Here is a 20,046-nt window from a genome sequence, read left to right as displayed (position 1 = left end):
GCCCTTCACTAAGAGTGAAGACAGTTGGATCATAGAACTTCCACAGGGATCATAAAATCAATCAGGTTGGAAGAGACCTCCAAGATCATCCAGTCCAACCTAGCACCCAGCCCTAGCCAGTCAACCAGACCATGGCACTAAGTGCCCCATCCAGTCTTCTCTTGAACACCTCCAGGGATGGTGCCTCCCATCCCAATGTCAATCACTCTCTCTGCCAACAACTCCCTCCTAACATCCAGCCTAGACCTCTCCTGGCACAACTTGAGACTGTGCCCCCTTGTTCTATTGCTGGTTGTCTGGCAGAAGAGACCAACCCCACCTGGCTACAACCTGCCTTCAGGTAGTTGTAGACAGCAATGAGGTGACCCCTGAGCCTCCTCTTCTCCAGGCTAAACAACCCCAGCTCCCTCAGCCTCTCCTCATAGGGTTTGTGTTCCAGGCCCCTCACCAGCCTTGTTGCCCTTCTCTGGACACATTCCAGCATCTCATCTCTCTTGAATTGAGGAGCCCAGAACTGCACACAGCACTCAAGGTGTGGTCTGACCAGTGCTGAGCACAGGGGCAGAATAACCTCCCTTGTCCTACTGGCCACACCGTTCCTGATCCAGGCCAGGATGCCATCAGCTCTCCTGGCCACCTGTGCACACTGCTGCCTCAGCTTCAGCTACTCTCCACCAGCACCCCCAGGTCCCTCCCTGCATGGCTGCTCTCAGCCACTCTGTCCCCAGCCTGTAGCACTGCCCGGGGTTGTCCAGGGCAGTGATGTATTTTCTACTTGTCTCCTTCACTTAACCTCAGTCGCTACTGAAAAAAAAACAAGTTAAATTAGGAGCTGTTGGATAGGTGAACAAAAGGAATAAATGCAGGCTGAGAGACCCATGGCATTTAAGTTGCTAACCCAATATGTGACAGTGTCATTCACAGGATGTTAGGGGTTGGAAGGGACCCAAGGGGATCATCGAGTCCAACCCTCCAGTTGCTCTGTCACTCTCTTTCCTATCCATAAACTCAGGTAAAACTGCTTCCTTTCTCCCAGACTTCATTTCTCTCACCTATTACATCTGCAAAATGGTTGGGATGCCAGATGCCTTTTGACAGATAACTGAATGTCATGGAAGATAATGTGATTTTCACCTCAATCCAGCTATGCAGCTGAAGATGTCATGTCTGACTGCAATGAAAACTAAACAATTCTCCAGAGCAGTAGAAGGAAATCTCTTTCTTTATCTTCATGTCCGACACTAGATCCTGGCAACATTTTCTACTGCGCCTATGTCTAAACTTTTCACTGACAAGATGGGGAATTCAGAAACTCCTCCTGCTCAGTATTCAGTGGCTTTTGAGGAGCTGGTGAGCATTCCATGCAATTTAGAATACAGAGAGGAGTGAAAGATCTGGTCTGTGCCAAATCTGCTTCTCACATACCTGAGAAATATGCATATATATGTACACATACATATAGAGTATTACATCCTCTGTGCTCTTGCTTATCCACCCAAGACTAATCAGAATGTTGAGAACTGTATTGCACAGTACATACTATTTCTGATGCACAGTATCAGCAGGACCTACTCATACTGAATTGTGGAGACCCAGAACTTTTTACAAGAGGACAGACAAGGACAAGACACAATCCAGTGGCAGCAACTACATCGCAGAATCAGCATTTACACGTGCTTCCCATACAGAAAAAAACTGATTGTTCACAGGATTTCTGTTCTCAAGCACAGCAAATCACAGCGTCTTAGTAGGGTGACAGCTGGATAAATGTTGGTTTTGGTTTTTTTCCCTTTTTTAATGTTTTTTTTTTTCCCATGATAGTCTACTCCCACTGAGGTCTCTCAAATTCCCACAGGTTGCAAGCTAAATGTGAAACAGCATTAGGCAGGACGATGATGACAATTTTCCAATGATGACTGTACAAATTCTGGATGATTTGGGTCTTGGTTTTTCTGAACTGTTGAGTGCTAGCTACAACTAAAGCACCAGTAGTACACCTGAAAAATGCAGAGCTGCAAGACAGACACCCAAATTCTGCATACTTGGAATATAGGTAACAAACACCATGGCAAGTTTATGGTGTTTACTTCTTCAGCAGTTTGAAAAAGAAAGACTTGGGAAGGCATTTTCCAAGCAGCCACTAAACTTCCTTCTTGGAGAGAGAAAGAGAGAGTGGGAGAGGGAGGAAGAAACTAAAAATAGCCCATGCAGTTCCCATGGAAGAGAGGGTGGGGAAGAGAAAACTTTCTGATTACACACAAATAAATAAATAATTTAAAGGCCCTGACCCAAAATAACCTCTTAAACCAGTACAAATAAATGAGTCTGTAACTTAGTATTGCAGCATGGAAAATATAAACCAAACAAAATGCACAATTAAGGGAAAAACTCCTCATCTCCTACATCTGCTACAATGTGATCTTGCAGGTATGATAACTCTGAGCTGTAGTAATGGTATATCAGCTACAAGCATTTTTGCCTTACTGATACTGAATTCATCCATTAAAGAACTCCAAGAGGAACTCCAAGGAAAAGAAAATAATTTACCAAAAAAAACCCCAACCCAAAACCAACCAACAAACAAAAAGCATTTAAAAAAAAGGAAAAAGAGAAGACTCTTACACCATGGGTCCAGAACTGGCTCAAAAGCTGGGCCCAGAGATTGGTGCTGAATGGTGCCACATCCAGTTGGCAGCTGTCACTAGTGGTGTGCCCCAAGGACCAGTGCTGGGCCCAGTCCTGTTCAACATCTTTACTGATGATCTGGATGAGGGCATTGATTTCAGCATCAGTAGGTTTGCAGATGACACCAAGCTAGGAGCAGGTGTTGATCTGTTGGAAGGTAGGAGAGCCCTGCAGAGGGACCTGGACAGGCTGGATGGGTGGGCAGAGGCCAACGGGAGGAGATTTAACAAGGCCAAGGGCAGGGTTCTGCACTTTGGCCACAACAACCCCAAGCAGTGCTACAGGCTGGGGACAGAGTGGCTGGAGAGCAGCCAGGCAGAAAGGGACCTGGGGGTACTGGCAGATAGTAAGCTGAAGATGAGCCAGCAGTGTGCCCAGGTGGCCAAGAGAGCCAATGGCATCCTGGCCTGCATCAGGAACAGTGTGGCCAGTAGGACAAGGGAGATTATTCTTCCCCTGTACTCAGCACTGGTCAGACCACACCTTGTTCTGTCACTGGTTGCCTGGGAGAAGAGCCCAACCCTTGCCTGGCTACAACCTCCTTTCAGGTAGTTATAGACAGCAATAAGGTCTGCCCTGAGCCTCCTCTTCTCCAGGCTGCACACTCCCAGCTCCTTCAGCCTCTCCTCACAGGGCTGTGCTCCAGCCCTCTCACCAGCCTTGCTGCCCCTCTCTGGACACGTTCAAGCACCTCAACATCTTTCTTAAATTGAGGGGCCCAGAACTGGACCTGTGATGTCCTGTGCTTGTCATAGGGCAGAGTTTCTGAATTTACTGCTCTAAATAACATTTGCATTTTAGAAAATAGGATTTTTTAAGCCATGTGCCTATCTTCCATACCTAGACTAAAGATACTGGAATGACCCAATGTCAGCATGAAGCCAACAAACCATCCCAAGCATCTGAGCATGAAGTCATTCTGTTAACAGAAAAAGGAACAGATGCTTGTGGGAAAAAAGCAAGTTAACTCCACAATTGCTGGCATTTTCCAAACACGCAGCTGAAGGAATTCCACGGTTTGCAAAGGGCAACATCCTCCCACTGTGACTTACCAGTGCCATGAGATTTCTGCTGAGCTAAAGGCTGAGTATTAACTTGAGAAGTTCCACATTTCAGACTGTTGCACTAGCAGTCTCCTGAGCTAAGGAAGTCATGAAGTCACTGAGACTAAAAGCAATCACATATTCCAGACGCTGGGAGGGAACCAAATAACATCTTCTGCTACAGCTTCTTTCAAGGTGTTGGCCTCACAGTGATAATACAGGAGGATAAAATGTTGTGCAGAGCCTTGCTGTTGCCCCTTTTCTTTACAGGGCCACACAACAACTTTCCCAGTTTAATTCATAGTCAGTTCAGAGAATCAAAAAAGCAGATTAGGATGGAAAGGGCCTCAAGGGAAAAGGGATCTGCTCGAAGCAGAGATAATTTCAAAGTGAGATGAGATTGTTCAGGTTTGAATACTGAATTAAAGCAAAATGTTGGCTGAATAGCTGAACTCCTGCCACAAGCTTCTAAAGCACTGCTAGGAAAAGAAATAATTGTCCAGGGCACCAAGGACTTCAGATAAAGTCTAACTCTTCAGCTCCACTGTGGTTTTGAGTGAGATTTGCCCTGTAGTCACCAGATATCCTCATTATTTAGGCAGAAACACACTTGCACTAAGCACTTCAACTTCCACACAGCTTCTTCAGCGTCCTACTGCTTACAGTATCACAGTATCACAGTATCATCAGGGTTGGAAGAGACCTCACAGATCATCAAGTCCAACCCTTTACCACAGAGCTCAAGGCTAGACCATGGCACCAAGTGTCACGTCCAACCTTGCCTTGAAGAGCCTGCACAGGCTGCCACATGTGCTGTGAAGATTACTGTGTGTTTTTCAGACTTCTCAGGGCAAGAGTGAGTAGAAGCACTTACCACACACTCAGCTGTACTCTCCCTAAACACTTCATACAAAGCTGGGAGAAAAACCCATCACACTGGACTGCTTACAAACAGCTTCTGGAATACTGCAGCAAATTACCTTGTGTGCCCAGATACAGTGTCACTTATAAGTGACACAATAAATGCTCCTTACAGCTATAAATCTATGATGAAAACAGTTTAATATTCTAAACAAGGAACAGACTAAGAGTATTTCAACAAGGTAAAAATACTGCAAGATAGAATTAAAAACAATACAACTCCAAACCACCCACTCCTTTACTATTGGGACAACCACGTGCTTGGGATTTTATATCATGACAATACAAACCCAAAACCCCACAGTCAGACAACACAATGGTGTGATCTTCATCTAGTATATTCTATCACTAAATGAGACCAGATGATTAATTTCTTTCTTCTTTAAGGAATGTCTATCTTACTCTGAATATCTCTGTAACTATACATTTTTTGCTTTAAAGCAGGAACCTGAAGAGAGGAACACTTTCTTACAGCAAGAACTGTAGAACTCCCAAATACAACAGAAGTAATGCATCTTCTTGCTCTTTGAGCTTACATATGAAGCCTTAAATGCAAAGAAAAGACCTCAAGGGGTTGAAAGAAAGCCTTGAAAATTTCAGTTCACACCAGCTGAGAAGTAAATGCCTTTCCATGCTAACCAAGTTGGACTACACTTCACAGTACAAGGACACAAAACAACAACACAAGAACAAAAAATAGGTGCAGGAACTTTCAGTCAATTCAGAAGGGTTTCCACAGAAGCAAGGAGGATTTCAGTGTTTATGTTTGCATCCTTCACAGAGAGAGTGATTGGCATTGGAATGGGCTGCCCAGGGAGGTGGTGGAGGCACCGTCCCTGGAGGTGTTGAAGAAAAGCCTGGATGAGGCACTTAGTGCCATGGTCTAGTTGAGTGGCTAGGGCTGGGTGCTAGGTTGGACTGGCTGATCTTGGAGGTCTCTTCCAACCTGGTTGATTCTGTGATTCTATGACTCAGGTAATTAAATCAAAAGCTACAAAAGGAGCTTAGATTCCTCTGATAGATTTCAATCTTTTTTTATGCACACACACATTTGAATTTATGTTATGTGTATGAATTCTTTTTTGCATTTACAGTTTTAAAAGGCAGATGAATCCATGTGCTAGTTTGAAGCTAGCTAGAATGTTTTGGTGAGAAGAATTAGATTACAGGCTCTGAAAGAGAAACAAGGCTGATGTCTACTTCACTCATAGGCTTGCTGAGATGCATAAAACTAAGAATCCAAACATAGATAGGGCACTTCTTCTGCCAGGGAGCTCTGAGCTGTATTTTTTTCTCTCTCACTATCCTCTCTGCCATCTCTCTGATTAATCCACTTTGCTTCCTAACCCCCTGGCCGAACCTCCATTCCTCCTTGGGACTGGGGTAAGGTTGAGAGGGGTGGGAGAAGGTGGAAGGGTGGTTGGGAGCTCCTCCTGGGGACTCAGGTTTCTGGGAGGGCTGTTGTGTTTCTCTATTCCCATTTACTTTGTCTATTTCTGTCTATAACTGTATCTACTGTAAATACCTGCTTGTATATTGAGCTAAGCTGTAAATAAAAGCTTCATTCATATTTCCAGAGCTGGCTGAGTCTAGTCTGGGTGATTTCCAAAGTGGGTGTTACCTGCTCCCCACAAACCACTACAATCCACAGTATAGGGTGACCTGTGCTCTCTGGACACTGGAACTGCAGCTGAGTTTCAAACATGATTTATAGCAGTAATGCTGCCTGGTTTGGGTTTGGAAATATTGCTTAGAGCTCTGCATGAATCTGAAGGCAGTATGGAGGGAAAAGAAAAATAGTTAAAATAAGTTAAAAAATGAGGGGGTGGAGGAAGGGAACAGGGATAACAAGTTACCCATGGCACAGCAATGTGCCTTTATGGCCAAGAAGGCCAATGGGATCCTGGGCTGTATCAGGAGGAGTGTGTCCAGCAGATCAAGGGAGGTTCTCCTCCCCCTCTACTCTGCCCTGGTGAGACCTCATCTTGAATACTGTGTTCAGTTTTGGGCTCTCCAGTTGAAGAGGGACAGGGATCTGCTGGAGAGGGTCCAGCAAAGGACTATAAGGATGGTTAGGGGAGTGGAGCACTGCCTGGTGAGGAGAGGCTGAGGGACCAGGGGCTTTTTAGTCTGCAGAAGAGAAGACTTAGAGGGGATTTGATAAATAAGTATCTGAAGGATGCCAGAAGTGGGGGGACAGGCTCTGCTCACTGCTTCCTGGGATAGGACAAGGAGCAATGAGTGCAAGTAGCAGCAAAAGAGGTTCTGCCTCAACACAAGGGGGAACTTCTTTCCTGTAAGGGTCCCAGAGCACTGGCACAGGCTGCCCAGGGAGGTGGTGGAGTCTCCTTCTCTGGAGCCTTTCAAGGCCTGTCTGGATGTGTTTCTCTGTGATCTGTGTTAGATAGGATTGTCCTGCTCTGGCAGAGAGGTTGGACTCAAGGATCTCTTTGGGTCCCTTCCAACCCCTAACATCCTATGATGTTAGGGCAAGGGGAGGGAAAAAGCTAAAGCACATGTATATAGCTCAGGGAAGAGGTGAGACAAGATGACATGGCAGAACATTGCTACAAAGTTTTCCAACTTTGCTCTATTTTCTTCCAGAAAATAGATGCATTATTTAGATTCCAGATGCATTATTTATAAACACAACAATGACAAATTCTTTGAAATTGCACAAGACAGATCAAAGATTTTTAGAACCAGGGAGTTTCATGACTTCAATTCACGTATTCAGTTTACAAGGTTGGTTTTTTTCTTTCATTCATTTGGTTTATGAAACATAAAACTGACAGATAATAAAATAACAACTGTAAAGGATGGAATCATGGGGAAATTCTCTTTTCTGAGTATTGGCTGTTACAGTGTATGTTTCAGGTAAATTTTTCCTCAGATTTTTTAAAGCCTGTTTTACTATTGGGGGAAAAAAGCCTTTCTCTAGACCTGTTTCCCATAATAGAAGCAATATAAACAATTCAAGGGTAGTAGCACATACTCTTTCTTCAGATGCTACAAATGCCTCTTCCTAGAAAGTAGCAATGTGCTGATTATTGCTTCACTGCCTGAGTTTGAATAAGCTTACTTGAGTAGGTAAAGCACAACCAACTGAAAGCATCCAGTCTAGGGTACAACTAGAATCTGAAGAGTACAAAATAATCTCAAAACGCCTAAGAGAGCTCAAGGGAGTTATGAGGATTTAGAATTTTGTTGCTTTTGTTTGTTTTGGAGAGAAGCAGCTCCAGTTTGACAGTATTTTAAGAAGAGATTTGCTACCAGTTTATCTTCTCAGTGAAATGCAAAAGTAAAAACCCCAAAACAAAACAAAACCACACAAAAACCCAAACCCAAAAATACCCAGAAAATGTACAACACCTGCAAAACAAAACCAAACTAAACTCCTTCTTTGTTTAATTCTGAAAAATGTGTTCACTTCTTACTAAAATCTGCTCAACTTCAACTGCTTACAAATTATTCTCTGGAGACAGAAAAGGCCATACAAAGAAAATACTTTGTACAGAAGGCAATAAACTATTGCCTGAACAATGAGACCTCATTCTTAAAAACACAGACTATATGTGTTCTAAAGCAGTGCAATACCTGCATTTCCTATCCTTTCTGGGGTCCCAATGTGAGCTCATTTACAGGTGAAATAGTTGAGCTGACAATTTTTTCTTTCCATAGCATGGTATTTCATGAGATTACACTTGGGCCACAACAACCTCAAGCAATACTACAGACTGGGGACAGAGTGGCTGAGAGCAGCCAGGAAGAAAGGGACCTGGGGGTACTGGTAGATAGTAGGCTGAAGATGAGCCAGCAGTGTGCCCAGGTGGCCAAGAGAGACAGTGGCATCCTGGCCTGCATCAGGAACAGTGTGGCCAGCAGGATGAGGGAGGCTATTTTGCCCCTGTACTCAACACTGGTCAGGCCACACCTTGAGTGCTGTGTCCAATTCTGGGCTCCTCAATTCAAGAGAGATGTTGAGGTGCTGGAAGGTGTCCAGAGAAGAGCAACAAAGCTGGTGAGGGGCCTGGAACACAAACCTAATGAGGAGAGGCTGAGGGAGCTGGGGGTGTGCAGCCTGCAGAAGAGGAGGCTCAGGGGGGACCTCATTGCTGTCTACAACTACCTGAAGGGACATTGTAGCCAGGTAGGGGTTGGTCTTTTCTGCCAGGCAACCAGCAACAGAACAAGGGGACACAGTCTCAAGGTGTGCTGGGGGAAGTCTAGGCTGGATGTTAGGAGGAAGTTGTTGGCAAAGAGAGTGATTGGCATTGGAATGGGCTGCCCAGGGAGGTGGTGGAGTCACCATCCCTGGAGGTGTTCAAGCAAAGCCTGGCTGAGGCACTTAGTGCCATGGTCTGGTTGAGTGGCTAGGGCTGGGTGCTAGGTTGGACTGGATGATCTTGGAGGTCGCTTCCAGCCTGCTTGATTCTATGATTATGTACTTTAGTATCAGCTTCTGGTAAAGCAACACTAAATAACAGCAGTTTCTCAAACCTTGACACCCAAAATTTACAAACAAATACATATCCAAAAGCATGATCTGGTCCTTAGTCCAATTCCTTTAAAGACACAACTAGTAGGAAACTTAGAGCTAATTTTATAGGAAAAAAAATAGATGTTAAAGTTCTAGGTGATGGTGAGCTATGAAGATTATCCTAAACAAAACCAGAATAAAGTACCTGAATGGGGGGAAGATGTCATCATTTGCATTTTGTCTACATATGGCTTTACTTACTTCTCAATGTGGTATCAAGGGAAGGTCACACTACAGAGAAAGAGGCAATCTAAAATATGTAGTACTGTTGCTTTGGATAGAGGTAGAGGGTCAAGGTAACCAGTTAACAATTCTTCTGATGCAAATTAAGAAAACTGCTTCACTTACTGTCCACTCTGGACTAATTAATGGCAAACTACAGGACAGCTGAGACTGAGAACACATTAACATTCTCCCACAGGGCAGCCTTTATTTCTTGCAAATGATTACCCCACAAATGAGAGTGCAGCACTTGCTCTAACTGCTCCCTGAAGCTACTCCTTTAAATCCAGTAGTTAGCCATTTGGGTTTAGTACTAAGGGTTTTAGGTACAAACCAAGACAGGGCAGAAGTGATCAAAGCAAGCACGGCTGTACAATGCCTTTGAACACTCCTCTGCAGATATTGCCCACAACTATGACATATCAATCTAGAACTGAATCTCCTTTGCATACTGTGCAACACTGACCACTCATATTGCTCATTTCTTCAGAAAGGCTTGGCATCAGAAACAGGTACAATGAGTTCTTTGATACAGTAGTGACTTTCTGCTAGAACACTGGGGACAAGTCTCATGATACCCAAAAATCCAGCTGCTGAGATAAATGGACAGTGTGCTTACAGCAATGACCAATCTTCATTTTTTTTTGCATGTGACATTAGTTTACTTAAGGCTGTCCACTTTGGAGCACCTTCTGATACTTTTTCACTAGAAAAGGCATCAGAGATTAATGACTGTGAATAGTTCCCTCAGCCTGCATTTTTGATCTTCTAGTTCATAGTGTTTTCACTTGCCACATGATGAAGTGCACACCCATCAACTCCCAGAAACTCAAAGACCCCAACAGCAGCAAGATAGAGCTCTTTGGGGGTTGTCTTGGATGGCTGATAGCATTCTTCCAAGTGAGGAGCTGGGCCCTTTGTGGTTAAAACTAGATTACAAATTATTTAGGGAAAAGACAGCTTTCCTCTAAAGGGCAGCCTGCAACAAGCTTCTCTGCCCAGTACTGTGAAGCAATGATGAGAGCTGGATTAGTAGTAGGATAGAGACAGCGATTGATATCTCACCACTTATCATCTGTCTGCTTGTGAGGGAAACAATGAATAACATTGGAGAGTCAAGGCTTCAAGTAATTGGAAGTATCTACAATACAATGAATGGACATCTGGCAACAGTATCCCGTTACAGTTAGCACATCATTTGGATAGCTGGAGTTCAGCACACTGAGGTTGCACTATAAACACATTATAAAGATTTTCCAGTATGCAACTTCTTTAACTCTGGAGGTCTCCCAGATTCTTAGAGTGATCCCAGCCAACATATTAAACACAATAAAGCCTGAATCCTCCTGCCAAGGTCCAGGAGATGAAACGTGTGGTTCTCTAAGATGGCTACAAATAGATTCTCTCCCACCAGAGCTGAAAAAGCCAGCTGGGAAAGCCAGCAAAAATGTAAAGCAGACATTAATCACAGCAGCCTGCACCTTCCCTACAACTGCAAGCTTCTGTGTACCAGCAGGAAGAACGGCAAAAGAACCAAAGATAACAAAACCTAGACTGCTCTGACACACTTCAGAATTACTGATAGCTCAGAGGCATTGTAGCCAGTTTATTGCCACTAACTACACTGTGTGATGCATTTCAACCAAAAGCAACACACATGCAAAACGCTCATTTGATTGACTTGACTAAGGTTTTCTTGAATTTCATGGTAAGAAAGCTAATTTCCCTCAATCAACTCCACCTCACCAAAGGAAACAAAGGCAGCAAACACAACCTCAGAAGGACCATCATCAGGGGTTTGATCTGCTACCTTCAGAACTGAAATCTAAACCTCTTCTTCCAGCTTCTGTTATGCAGACTTACATATAAAGACTGACATCCTCACAGCATGACTTGCACGTTTGGGAAATAAAGCTAACCAACAAACCTACCATGCCTTTTTCTTCCCCTATCATTTGTTGTTCATGAATACATACTATTGGGGCTATCTCTATATCTGGCCATCTCTTTTCTACTGCAGAAAAAAAAATTTCCACATCACCACAGCTGCAGGAACTCCTCTTTCAAGTTTCACAATAGTGATACAATCTGTTGACTCACTTGGTCATCTTTCTGCTACTGACAAAATGTCAGATATGATACAGAATCACAGAACTAACCAGGCTGGAAAGCAACTCTAGGATCATCCAGTCCAACCCATCACCTAACACATTCCAATTAATTAAGCCATGGCACTAAGTGCCTCATCCAGCCTCCTCTTAAACACCTCCAGGGATGGCGATTCCACTACCTCCCTGGGCAGCCCATTCCAATGCCAATCACTCTTGCTGTGATGAACTTCCTCCTAACATCCAGCCTAAACCTGCCCTGGTGCAGCTTGAGGCTGTGTCCTCTTGTTCCATCACTGGGTACCTGGCAGAAGAGACCAACCCTTGCCTGGCTACAACCTCCTTTCAAGTAGTTGTAGAGAGCACTCGGGTCTCCCCTGAGCCTCCTCTTCTCCAGACTGAACACCTCCAGCTCCCTCAGCCTCTCCTCACAGGGCTGTGCTCCAGCCCCTTCACCAGCCTTGGTGCTCTTCTCTGGACACATTCCAGCACCTCAACATCTTTCTTAAATTGAGTGGCCCAGAACTGGACACAGCACTCAAGGTGTGGCCTGACCAGTGCTGAGTACAGGGGCAGAATGACCTCCCTGGTCCTGCTGGCCACACTGTTCCTGATGCAGGCCAGGATGCCATTGGCTCTCTTGGCCACCTGGGCACACTGCTGGCTCATCTTCAGCCTACTATCTACCAGTACCCCCAGGTCCCTTTCTTCCTGGCTGCTCTCCAGCCACTCTGTCTCCAGCCTGTAGCATTGCATGGGGTTGTTGTGGCCAAAGTGCAGAACCTGGCACTTGGCCTTGTGCCCATCTGTCCAGCCTGTCCAAGTCCCTCTGCAGAGCCCTCCTGCCCTCCAACAGATCAACACATGCTCCCAGCTTGGTGTCATCTGCAAACTTACTGATGCTGCCTTCAATCCCCTCATCCAGATCATCAATAAAGATATTAAACAGGACTGAGCCCAGCACTGATCCCTGGGGCACACCACTAGTGACAGCTGCCAACTGGATGTGGCTCCATTCACCACTACTCTCTGGGCCCAGCCATCCAACCAGTTCTTAATCCAGCCCAAAGTGCCCTTGTCTATCAGCCTCTGATTTACTGCCCCTCTCACTCAACTATCAGAAAATGGAAAATCTTCAATAGAAAAGTGTTAAATAGAAATTGCCAGAAACATGTCTGCTTCACTTTGTAGCACAACGTGGAAGATTTCCTACAGGCTCTGCAGACCTTGGACTCCCAAATTGTAAGATATTAGTATCACTATGCACTTATTTGAAGAGCAGAAATAGGGCAGTGATTGTTCCCCTGTACTGAGCACTGGTGAGGCCACACCTCAAGTACTGCATTCAAAGTTCAGGCCCTTCACTATCAGAAAGACATTGAGGTGCTGGAGCATGTCTTGAGAAGGCCAATGAACCTGTTAAATGGCCTGTAGAAAGGGTCTTGTGATGAGTGGCTGATGGAACTGGGGTAATTTCATCTGGACATGAGTTGGTTAAGGACAGACTTCAGGGCTCTCTACAACTACCTGAAAGAAGGTTGAACTGCGGTGGGAGGCGATCTCATATCCCTAGTAACAAGTGATAGAATGAGAGGAAATTACCTCAAACTGTGCCAGGAGAGGTTTAGACTGGATATTAGGAAAAAATTCTTTACTGAAAGGGTGATCAGGTATTGGAATAGGTTGCCCAGGGAGGTGGTGGAGTCATCATCCCTGGAGGTGTTCAAAAAAACATGTGAACATGGCACTTTAGGACATTGCTTAATGGCTGCAGTGATGAAGGTTGATGGTTGACTCTAGAGGTCTTTTCCAACCAAAACATTCCCATGAATCATAGAATCAACCAGGTTGGAAGAGACCTCCAAGATCATCCACTCCAACCTAGCACCCAGCCCTATCCAGTCAATTAGACCATGGCACCAAGTGCCTCATCCAGGCTTTGCTTCAACACCTCCAGGGATGGTGACTCCACCACCTCCCTAGGCAGCCCATTCCAATGCCAATCACTCTCTCTGCCAACAACTTCCTCCTAACATCCAGCCTAGACTTGATTCCATGTGTGCTAGTTTGAAGCTAGCTAGAATGTTTTGGTGAGAACAACTAGATCCTAGGCTGTGAAAGGAAAACAGTGGTGATGTCCACTTCCCTCAGAGTCTTGCTGAACAAGAAATGAAAACATCAGATAACACTCTCAACATTTTTTCTCTCTCTCTGGATGAGCTGCTGACTGAGCAACATCTTACTCCCTAACCTCACCTTCCATTTGGCTTAATCCACTTTGCTTCTTAACCTCTTGGCCGAACCTCCATTCTTCTTCGGGACTGGGGTAAGGTTGAGAGGGGTAGGGGGAAGGTGTAGGGGTAGCTGAGAGCCCCTCCTGGGGACTCAGGTTTCTGGGAGGGCTGTTGTGTTTCTGTATTCCCTTCTCCCTTGTCTATTTCTGTCTATAACTGTATATACTGTAAATATCTGCTTGTATATTGTGCTAGCTGTAAATATAAGCTTCATTCATATTCCCAGAGCTGGCTGAGTCTAGCCTGGGTGATTTCTAAAGTGTGGAGGAGCAGGGAACACCCAAACCATCACACCATGATTTTAGTTCTAAGCAACATACAAAAGTTTAAAAAACTTCCTGTATACATTTTCATGATAGCTTTTCTTCCAGCTCAGCCTCCCCCCCCTCCACAAACCAAACATGTAAAAGATTCAAAATAGGACAACATATGAATTTGTTAACATACTCTTCAGAAATCACAAATGCATACACTACTTATAAAAAAAAAAAGTGCCATATTCATGCTGACAAAAATCCTTACATCACTTAATCATCTTCTTGATTAAGTAGCAGATAAACACATAGTTCAATTCTGGATGGCTACCAGTAATTTGTACATGCACACAGAATTAACTGCTAAGCTGCTTCATTCAGGATAAAAGTAGTACCTTCTTTTTGCTGCAGTAAATCTGCCATTTCTTCTCTGGAGGAAGTGCAAACATAGCCTCTCTGTTCTTGTCTGTGAGATCCAATTCATCCTAGAGATTACAAAAAGGAAAAACAGGGGGAAAAAAAAAAAGAAACACAAATCAGCAGCTGCATTGGTAATCTGTAGTAGGTTAAGAAGAATCTACCAGGTACATAGACAAGCCTTCCATCAACAGGCAGAGAGCTTAGTGGTTCCCAAACACTCCAAAGATAATTGAGTGCATAATTGTTAACCTTGCTATTGTGAATTCTCAGTCAGAGCAGGGCTTACGAAGAGAGGCAACCTGAGTAACTCCCATGTCAAACTTCCATTACTAATGATTTGCCAGGGACAGAAAAGATTACATGAAAGGGCTGAAGTGAAAAAAAAAATCAAAGCACTGGTTTATGTGACACAGAAATTCTTTGTGATTCTTAGAGAAAGGCTAAAAACTCAATACGCCTTTTGCCTGGCTTGCAGGTTGGTCTTCCAGAGAATAACAGTGAAATTACTGTATCTTTTAAAGAGAAGTCACAAGACAGCTGTCTAATGGTAGCAACGTCAATAGTAACCCACAGCTGGAAATGTTTGTCCTCTGAACCACACAGTCCTCAGCAACAGACAATCAACATTGCCCCTTGCCCTTTCGTTGGCCATCCTTGAGCAGAGCCTGGCTCACTCCTCCTGACACTGCCCTGCACATCTTTGTCAACATGAGGTCACCCTTCAGGCTCCTGTGCTCCAGGCTAAAGAGCCCCAGCTCCTGCAGCCTGTCCTCACAGGGAGATGTTCCATTGCTTTATGGCTCCATGTTGAACTCTCTCAAGCAGTTCCCTGAGGTTTTCCTTGATTTGCTACAGAACACAGAGGAAGTTTTGAGTGTGATGGTAACTTTCTAAGCATAGCTTAGAAGCTAAGCTAATCTATGTGACTGTTTCTGAAGTGTTGGTGTTCATATCCTCAAGAGAGGAAGACAGAGATGAGAAACTCGAGAAAACTGGAACAATCTTGGGGGGAGTCTGAGAGTTGCAGTCTTGACTAATAACTTTTGTATTTATCCTAGTGAAGAAGAAAAATAAAAGCCTAGTAAGAGCTCAGGACACTGCATCAGAGGGAAGCAGAGGAGGCATTTCTCAAAATACACAGATAAGGATAACCATAATTAATCATCAGGTAGATTCTGCTCATGATGCTGTGGGCATACTTCAGTTTACTTCAGATCAAAGCTCTTGAAAATATCTTGATGTTATCAAAATGTTGCATTGTTTTGTTTGGGTTTTGTTTGTTTGTTATCAGTAAGAACTTCAAGAGTGAAAATTCATTTGTGCTATCTCTAGAAAAGTAGCAAATTCTCAGAAAAGTGTAGGCTGGGGATTTGCTTGACTTGGTTTAGCAGCAATTTCCTACCCTGGGATTCATTTAACTCACCGGGGAGCATAAGCACCAGCTAACTGCTGCTGTTCTTCCATGGTTATGTAAAGCAGCTGTGGGAATCCATCATCCAGGTAACTCCACAATCCAAAGACAACTGAAGCCACTCTTTGCTGACATCAAACCCTGACATTTAAGCCTATGAGGAGAGGCTGAGGGAGCTGGGGTTGTTTGGCCGGGAGAGGAGGAGGCTCAGGGGGGACTTCATTGCTGTCTACAACTACCTGAAGGGACATTGTAGCCAGGTAGGGGGTGGCCTCTTCTCCCGGGCAACCAGTGGTAGAGCAAGGGGACACGGCCTCAGGTTGTGCCGGGTGAGGTATAGGCTGGATGTTGAGAGGAAGTTCTTCACAGAGAGACTGACTGGCATTGGAATGGGCTGCCCAGGGAGGTGGTGGAGGCACCGTCCCTGGAGGTCTTCAAGAAAAGTCTGGATGAGGCACTTAGTGCCATGGTCTAGTTGAGTGGGTAGGGCTGGGTGCTAGAGGTTGGACTGGATGATCTTGGAGGTCTCCTCCAACCTGCTTGATTCTATGATCAACACAGAATGAAATGAATGGAACAAACATTTCTGACATAAAGAATGCATCTCCTCCACACAGCATCACGTCAGGTTGAATAGACCAGAAAACTAAGTCTGTGTTAAAAAGGGAACCCTTCAGAAGCTGCCCAACCTCCCATCTGTTAAATGAAGGATAATGCCGCGATTTGGAACTGACTCCCAACTCTGTCACAAGGTCCCTCTGGACGTACCACCAAACTCCCCAGCTTCCATTTCTCTTCTGTAAAAGGCAGGTAACAACAGACTCTTTTCTTTTACGATGTGTCTCTAAAATCACCAGAGTTTGATGTTTGCTCTGTGTTTATTCAGCACTGACTAGAACAGGGCTCCAATCAGAGCTCCAGTTTCAGGTGCTAATGGGGATTAAACATGTAAGAATGGCCCTACATGAGTAGAGATATACGTCTAAATAAGAGTTTCAGCAAAATCAAGAGAAGCTGCTGATAATTAATCAGTTTTGGCAGGCATTTCCTTTTCCCACATATTTGAAAGCATTTGGAGAAGGGAATGTCCAGTGGTCCAACATCAAGATGACACTGCAACACTAAGACTGCACATGCAGATTCTGGCACCCACACTAACCTAGCCCAAGCAGAGACAATACCTCTTTAACTCAGCCCAACAATGGCTCATTTGGAAAGCATTCAAGGCTGGGAAACTTGTGAAAACAGTGAGCTAAGTTGCACACTGAGCCTGGTAGCGGCTGATGACAGATTTAAAAGCCCATAGAGGTTTCAGCTGCAAAAAGGTACAAAAGAAATGCAAACAGTAACAAGGCAAGGTCAGTGCCAGCAGCCCAAGGTAGAAGCTGGAGAGTGCTTTTAACAGGAAAAAAAGTTTTAAGGAGAAAAAAATAGTTTAGCTGTGCAAAGAGTGCAAGCCATGTGGAAATGTTTAGGGTGAATTTCCAAACAAGGGGGCAGCCAAGTGAGGCAAGGAGTTTTATCCTTGCTACACACAATTAGAAAGCTCAGGCCAGTATCACATTCTTGGGGGGAGAGAGTGAAATGACATGTAAGGTTTTTAAGACAAGCAAAGGAATGCTGTTGGAGGTCAAGCCTGTGGGAGAGAAAGGAGGGGTGGAAAGGGAATCACAAATGCCAGGTTTGGAAGAACCACCAAAGAGGCCAGAACACACATCTGAAGAGTTGGCTGGGCTCAGCTAAATTCTTAGAGAAGAAATTGGTACTGTTTTATCAAACTGCTTAATGAGCTTAGTTTTCAGTTTTGTTGTTGTTGGTTTTGGGTTTTGTGTGTTTTGGTTTGGTTTGGTTTTTGTTTTTTTGTAAAGATGAACTAATTTGGTTTTTAGAGTTTTACTGCTCTTTCTGGAATCTGGTGGCAGATCAGACAAGGGGCAAAAGCTCTTCTCAGAAGCTGTGCAACAAAATCAAATTATTGTCTCAACCAACATAGAATCACAGAATCAGCCAGGTTGGAAGAGACCTCCAAGATCATCCAGTCCAACCTAGCACCCAGCCCTATCCAATCAACCAGACCATAGCACTAAGTGCCTCAGCCAGCCTTTGCTTGAACACCTCCAGGGACGGTGACTCCACCACCTCCCTGGGCAGCCCGTTCCAATGCCAATCACTCTCTCTGCCAACAACTTCCTCCTAACATCCAGCCTAGACTTCCCCCAGCACAACTTGAGACTGTGTCCCCTTGTTCTGTTGCTGGGTGCCTGGCAGAAGAGATCAACCCCCACCTGGCTACAACCTTCCTTCAGGTAGTTGTAGACAGCAATGAGGTCCCCCCTGAGCCTCCTCTTCTCCAGGCTCTGCACACCCCCAGCTCCCTCAGCCTCTCCTCATAGGGTTTGTGTTCCAGGCCCCTCATGAGCTTTGTTGCCCTTCTCTGGACACCTTCCAGCACCTCAACATCTCTCTTGAATTGAGGAACTGATATAGTTTAATTCCAACTGACTAAAACCACTCAGAGGGCAGGATGATGACAGTTTGCTGTTTCTAGACACTGCCCTGGACACTGGCAGCATCAGCAACAGAAAGAGCACACTGCCTTCAATGGGGCAACAAGAATGTGCAACTTCAAGTCATGTAATTTTGCATCCTGAGAGCATGGCACTCTTTTCAGGACAAAAGTCTAGGAAGGTAGTTTGAAAGAACTGAAGACCCAGTGTGGGTCTTCACACACTCCACACCCTGCTGTGACTCAAAAGAGCAGACTAAGTCAGACATTGGAAGTCACTTCATTAGTTCAAGTAACATAGAAACAAGGAAACTGCTCAGGGTTCTGGCCATAATATGATCCCAGGAGGCAGACCCAAACACACCTGATTCGAAAATAGTAGGACTACTGGAAAATGGAAGATGGATTATTCTTTCTTTTGAAACAGCCAGTGTTTGTCTTTGCTAGGAGGCAAAATGCTGGGCTCTAGCCCCTGGGTCAGAGGGGAAAGCAGCAAGCATAAAGACACCTTCTACAGAATGCAAAGTAGCAGCCAAGCTCCTCAACACCCTTTCCTAAAGTTAGTCTTCAGCAAGTGTGCTCCTTCACTGAGACACAAAAAAGGAGTGGGAAGAACTGAAAGAGACCTACATAGCCCTTTCTACTTTTACAATTAATCAAATCCTACTCTAACCAAGAAATCCTTGCAAAATACAGGAGATACGAATGCTTCTTCTGGAATCCTTCAAATCATCTTACCTACTCCATTCCCATCTTACTCTGTCCGTCACCTCTCAACAGAACATATCAGAAGACCACCACAACCACAGAGGAAAGTCCTGGATCTATGCCTCTTCTCCCAGGTAACCAGCAATAGAACAAGGGGACACAGTCTGAAGTTGTGCCAGGGTAGGTGTAGGCTGGATATTAGGAAGAAGTTCTTCACAGAGAGAGTGATTTTCCCATTGGAATGGGCTGCCCAGGGAGGTGGTGGAGTCACCATCCCTGGGGGTCTTCAAGAAAAGACTGGATGAGACACTTGGTGCCATGGTCTAGTTGATTGGATAGGGCTGGGTGCTAGGTTGGACTGGATGATCTTGGAGGTCGCTTCCAACCTGGTTGATTCTATGATTCTAGGAAGGAAGATCCCAGATCAAGTAGTTCATCTTCCAATCTGAGCATCCTAACAGACAGTATATAAGAAAACTTGCTGCCTTGGAGGGAGCAAGCGGAACAAAAGAAATAATAAATTTCATAAGGGTAATTTGGTCCCTGAATAGGTCATTCTGACCCAATGACAGAGGCAGATCTGTTGGTATGTAGAAACTCAGACCTTAGAGTTAGCTCAATGACATCAAGCAGCTATTGAATGGGGAGAAAACTTGCAGAGGTTGGCAGGAAAGGAGAACAACTACGAACTCCGAATGCAGTCATCGAGCCTGGGGTTGGAGCCAGGCTAAGCGAGTCAATGTGACCGAATGCCCAGGGAGCAAATGTAAATGAAAGAAAAAAACGTTGGTCAGAACAAAGCAGGGGAAATACCTCCCTCCATCACCTGTGCCAGCTTCCCAATAGAAATGTAGTAACTCCTACTCTGTGCCTTGGATGGATGGCCCAGGTCCAGCAATTCATGCCAGCATGACCCTGCACAATGGAGCTCAGC

At 44.8% G+C, this 20,046-nt stretch overlaps 1 protein-coding gene across 4 annotated transcripts in view; it reads right to left on the bottom strand.

Moving 5' to 3' along the window:
- DAAM2 (dishevelled associated activator of morphogenesis 2) overlaps positions 1–20,046 on the bottom strand; it is a 257,388-nt gene that overhangs the window by 112,760 nt on the left and 124,582 nt on the right. For all 4 annotated transcript variants that reach the window (XM_064158321.1, XM_064158324.1, XM_064158323.1 and 1 more), the window contains one exon: positions 14,463–14,552. In XM_064158321.1, coding sequence (XP_064014391.1) covers positions 14,463–14,552 — 90 coding nt within the window. The remainder of the gene's footprint in view (positions 1–14,462; positions 14,553–20,046) is intronic.

This window comes from Pogoniulus pusillus, chromosome 18, assembly GCF_015220805.1.
Source record: "Pogoniulus pusillus isolate bPogPus1 chromosome 18, bPogPus1.pri, whole genome shotgun sequence".
Taxonomy (NCBI): Eukaryota; Metazoa; Chordata; class Aves; order Piciformes; family Lybiidae; genus Pogoniulus; species Pogoniulus pusillus.
Note: the sequence above shows the minus strand (reverse complement) of the source record. Positions and strands in the feature narration are given on the sequence as shown.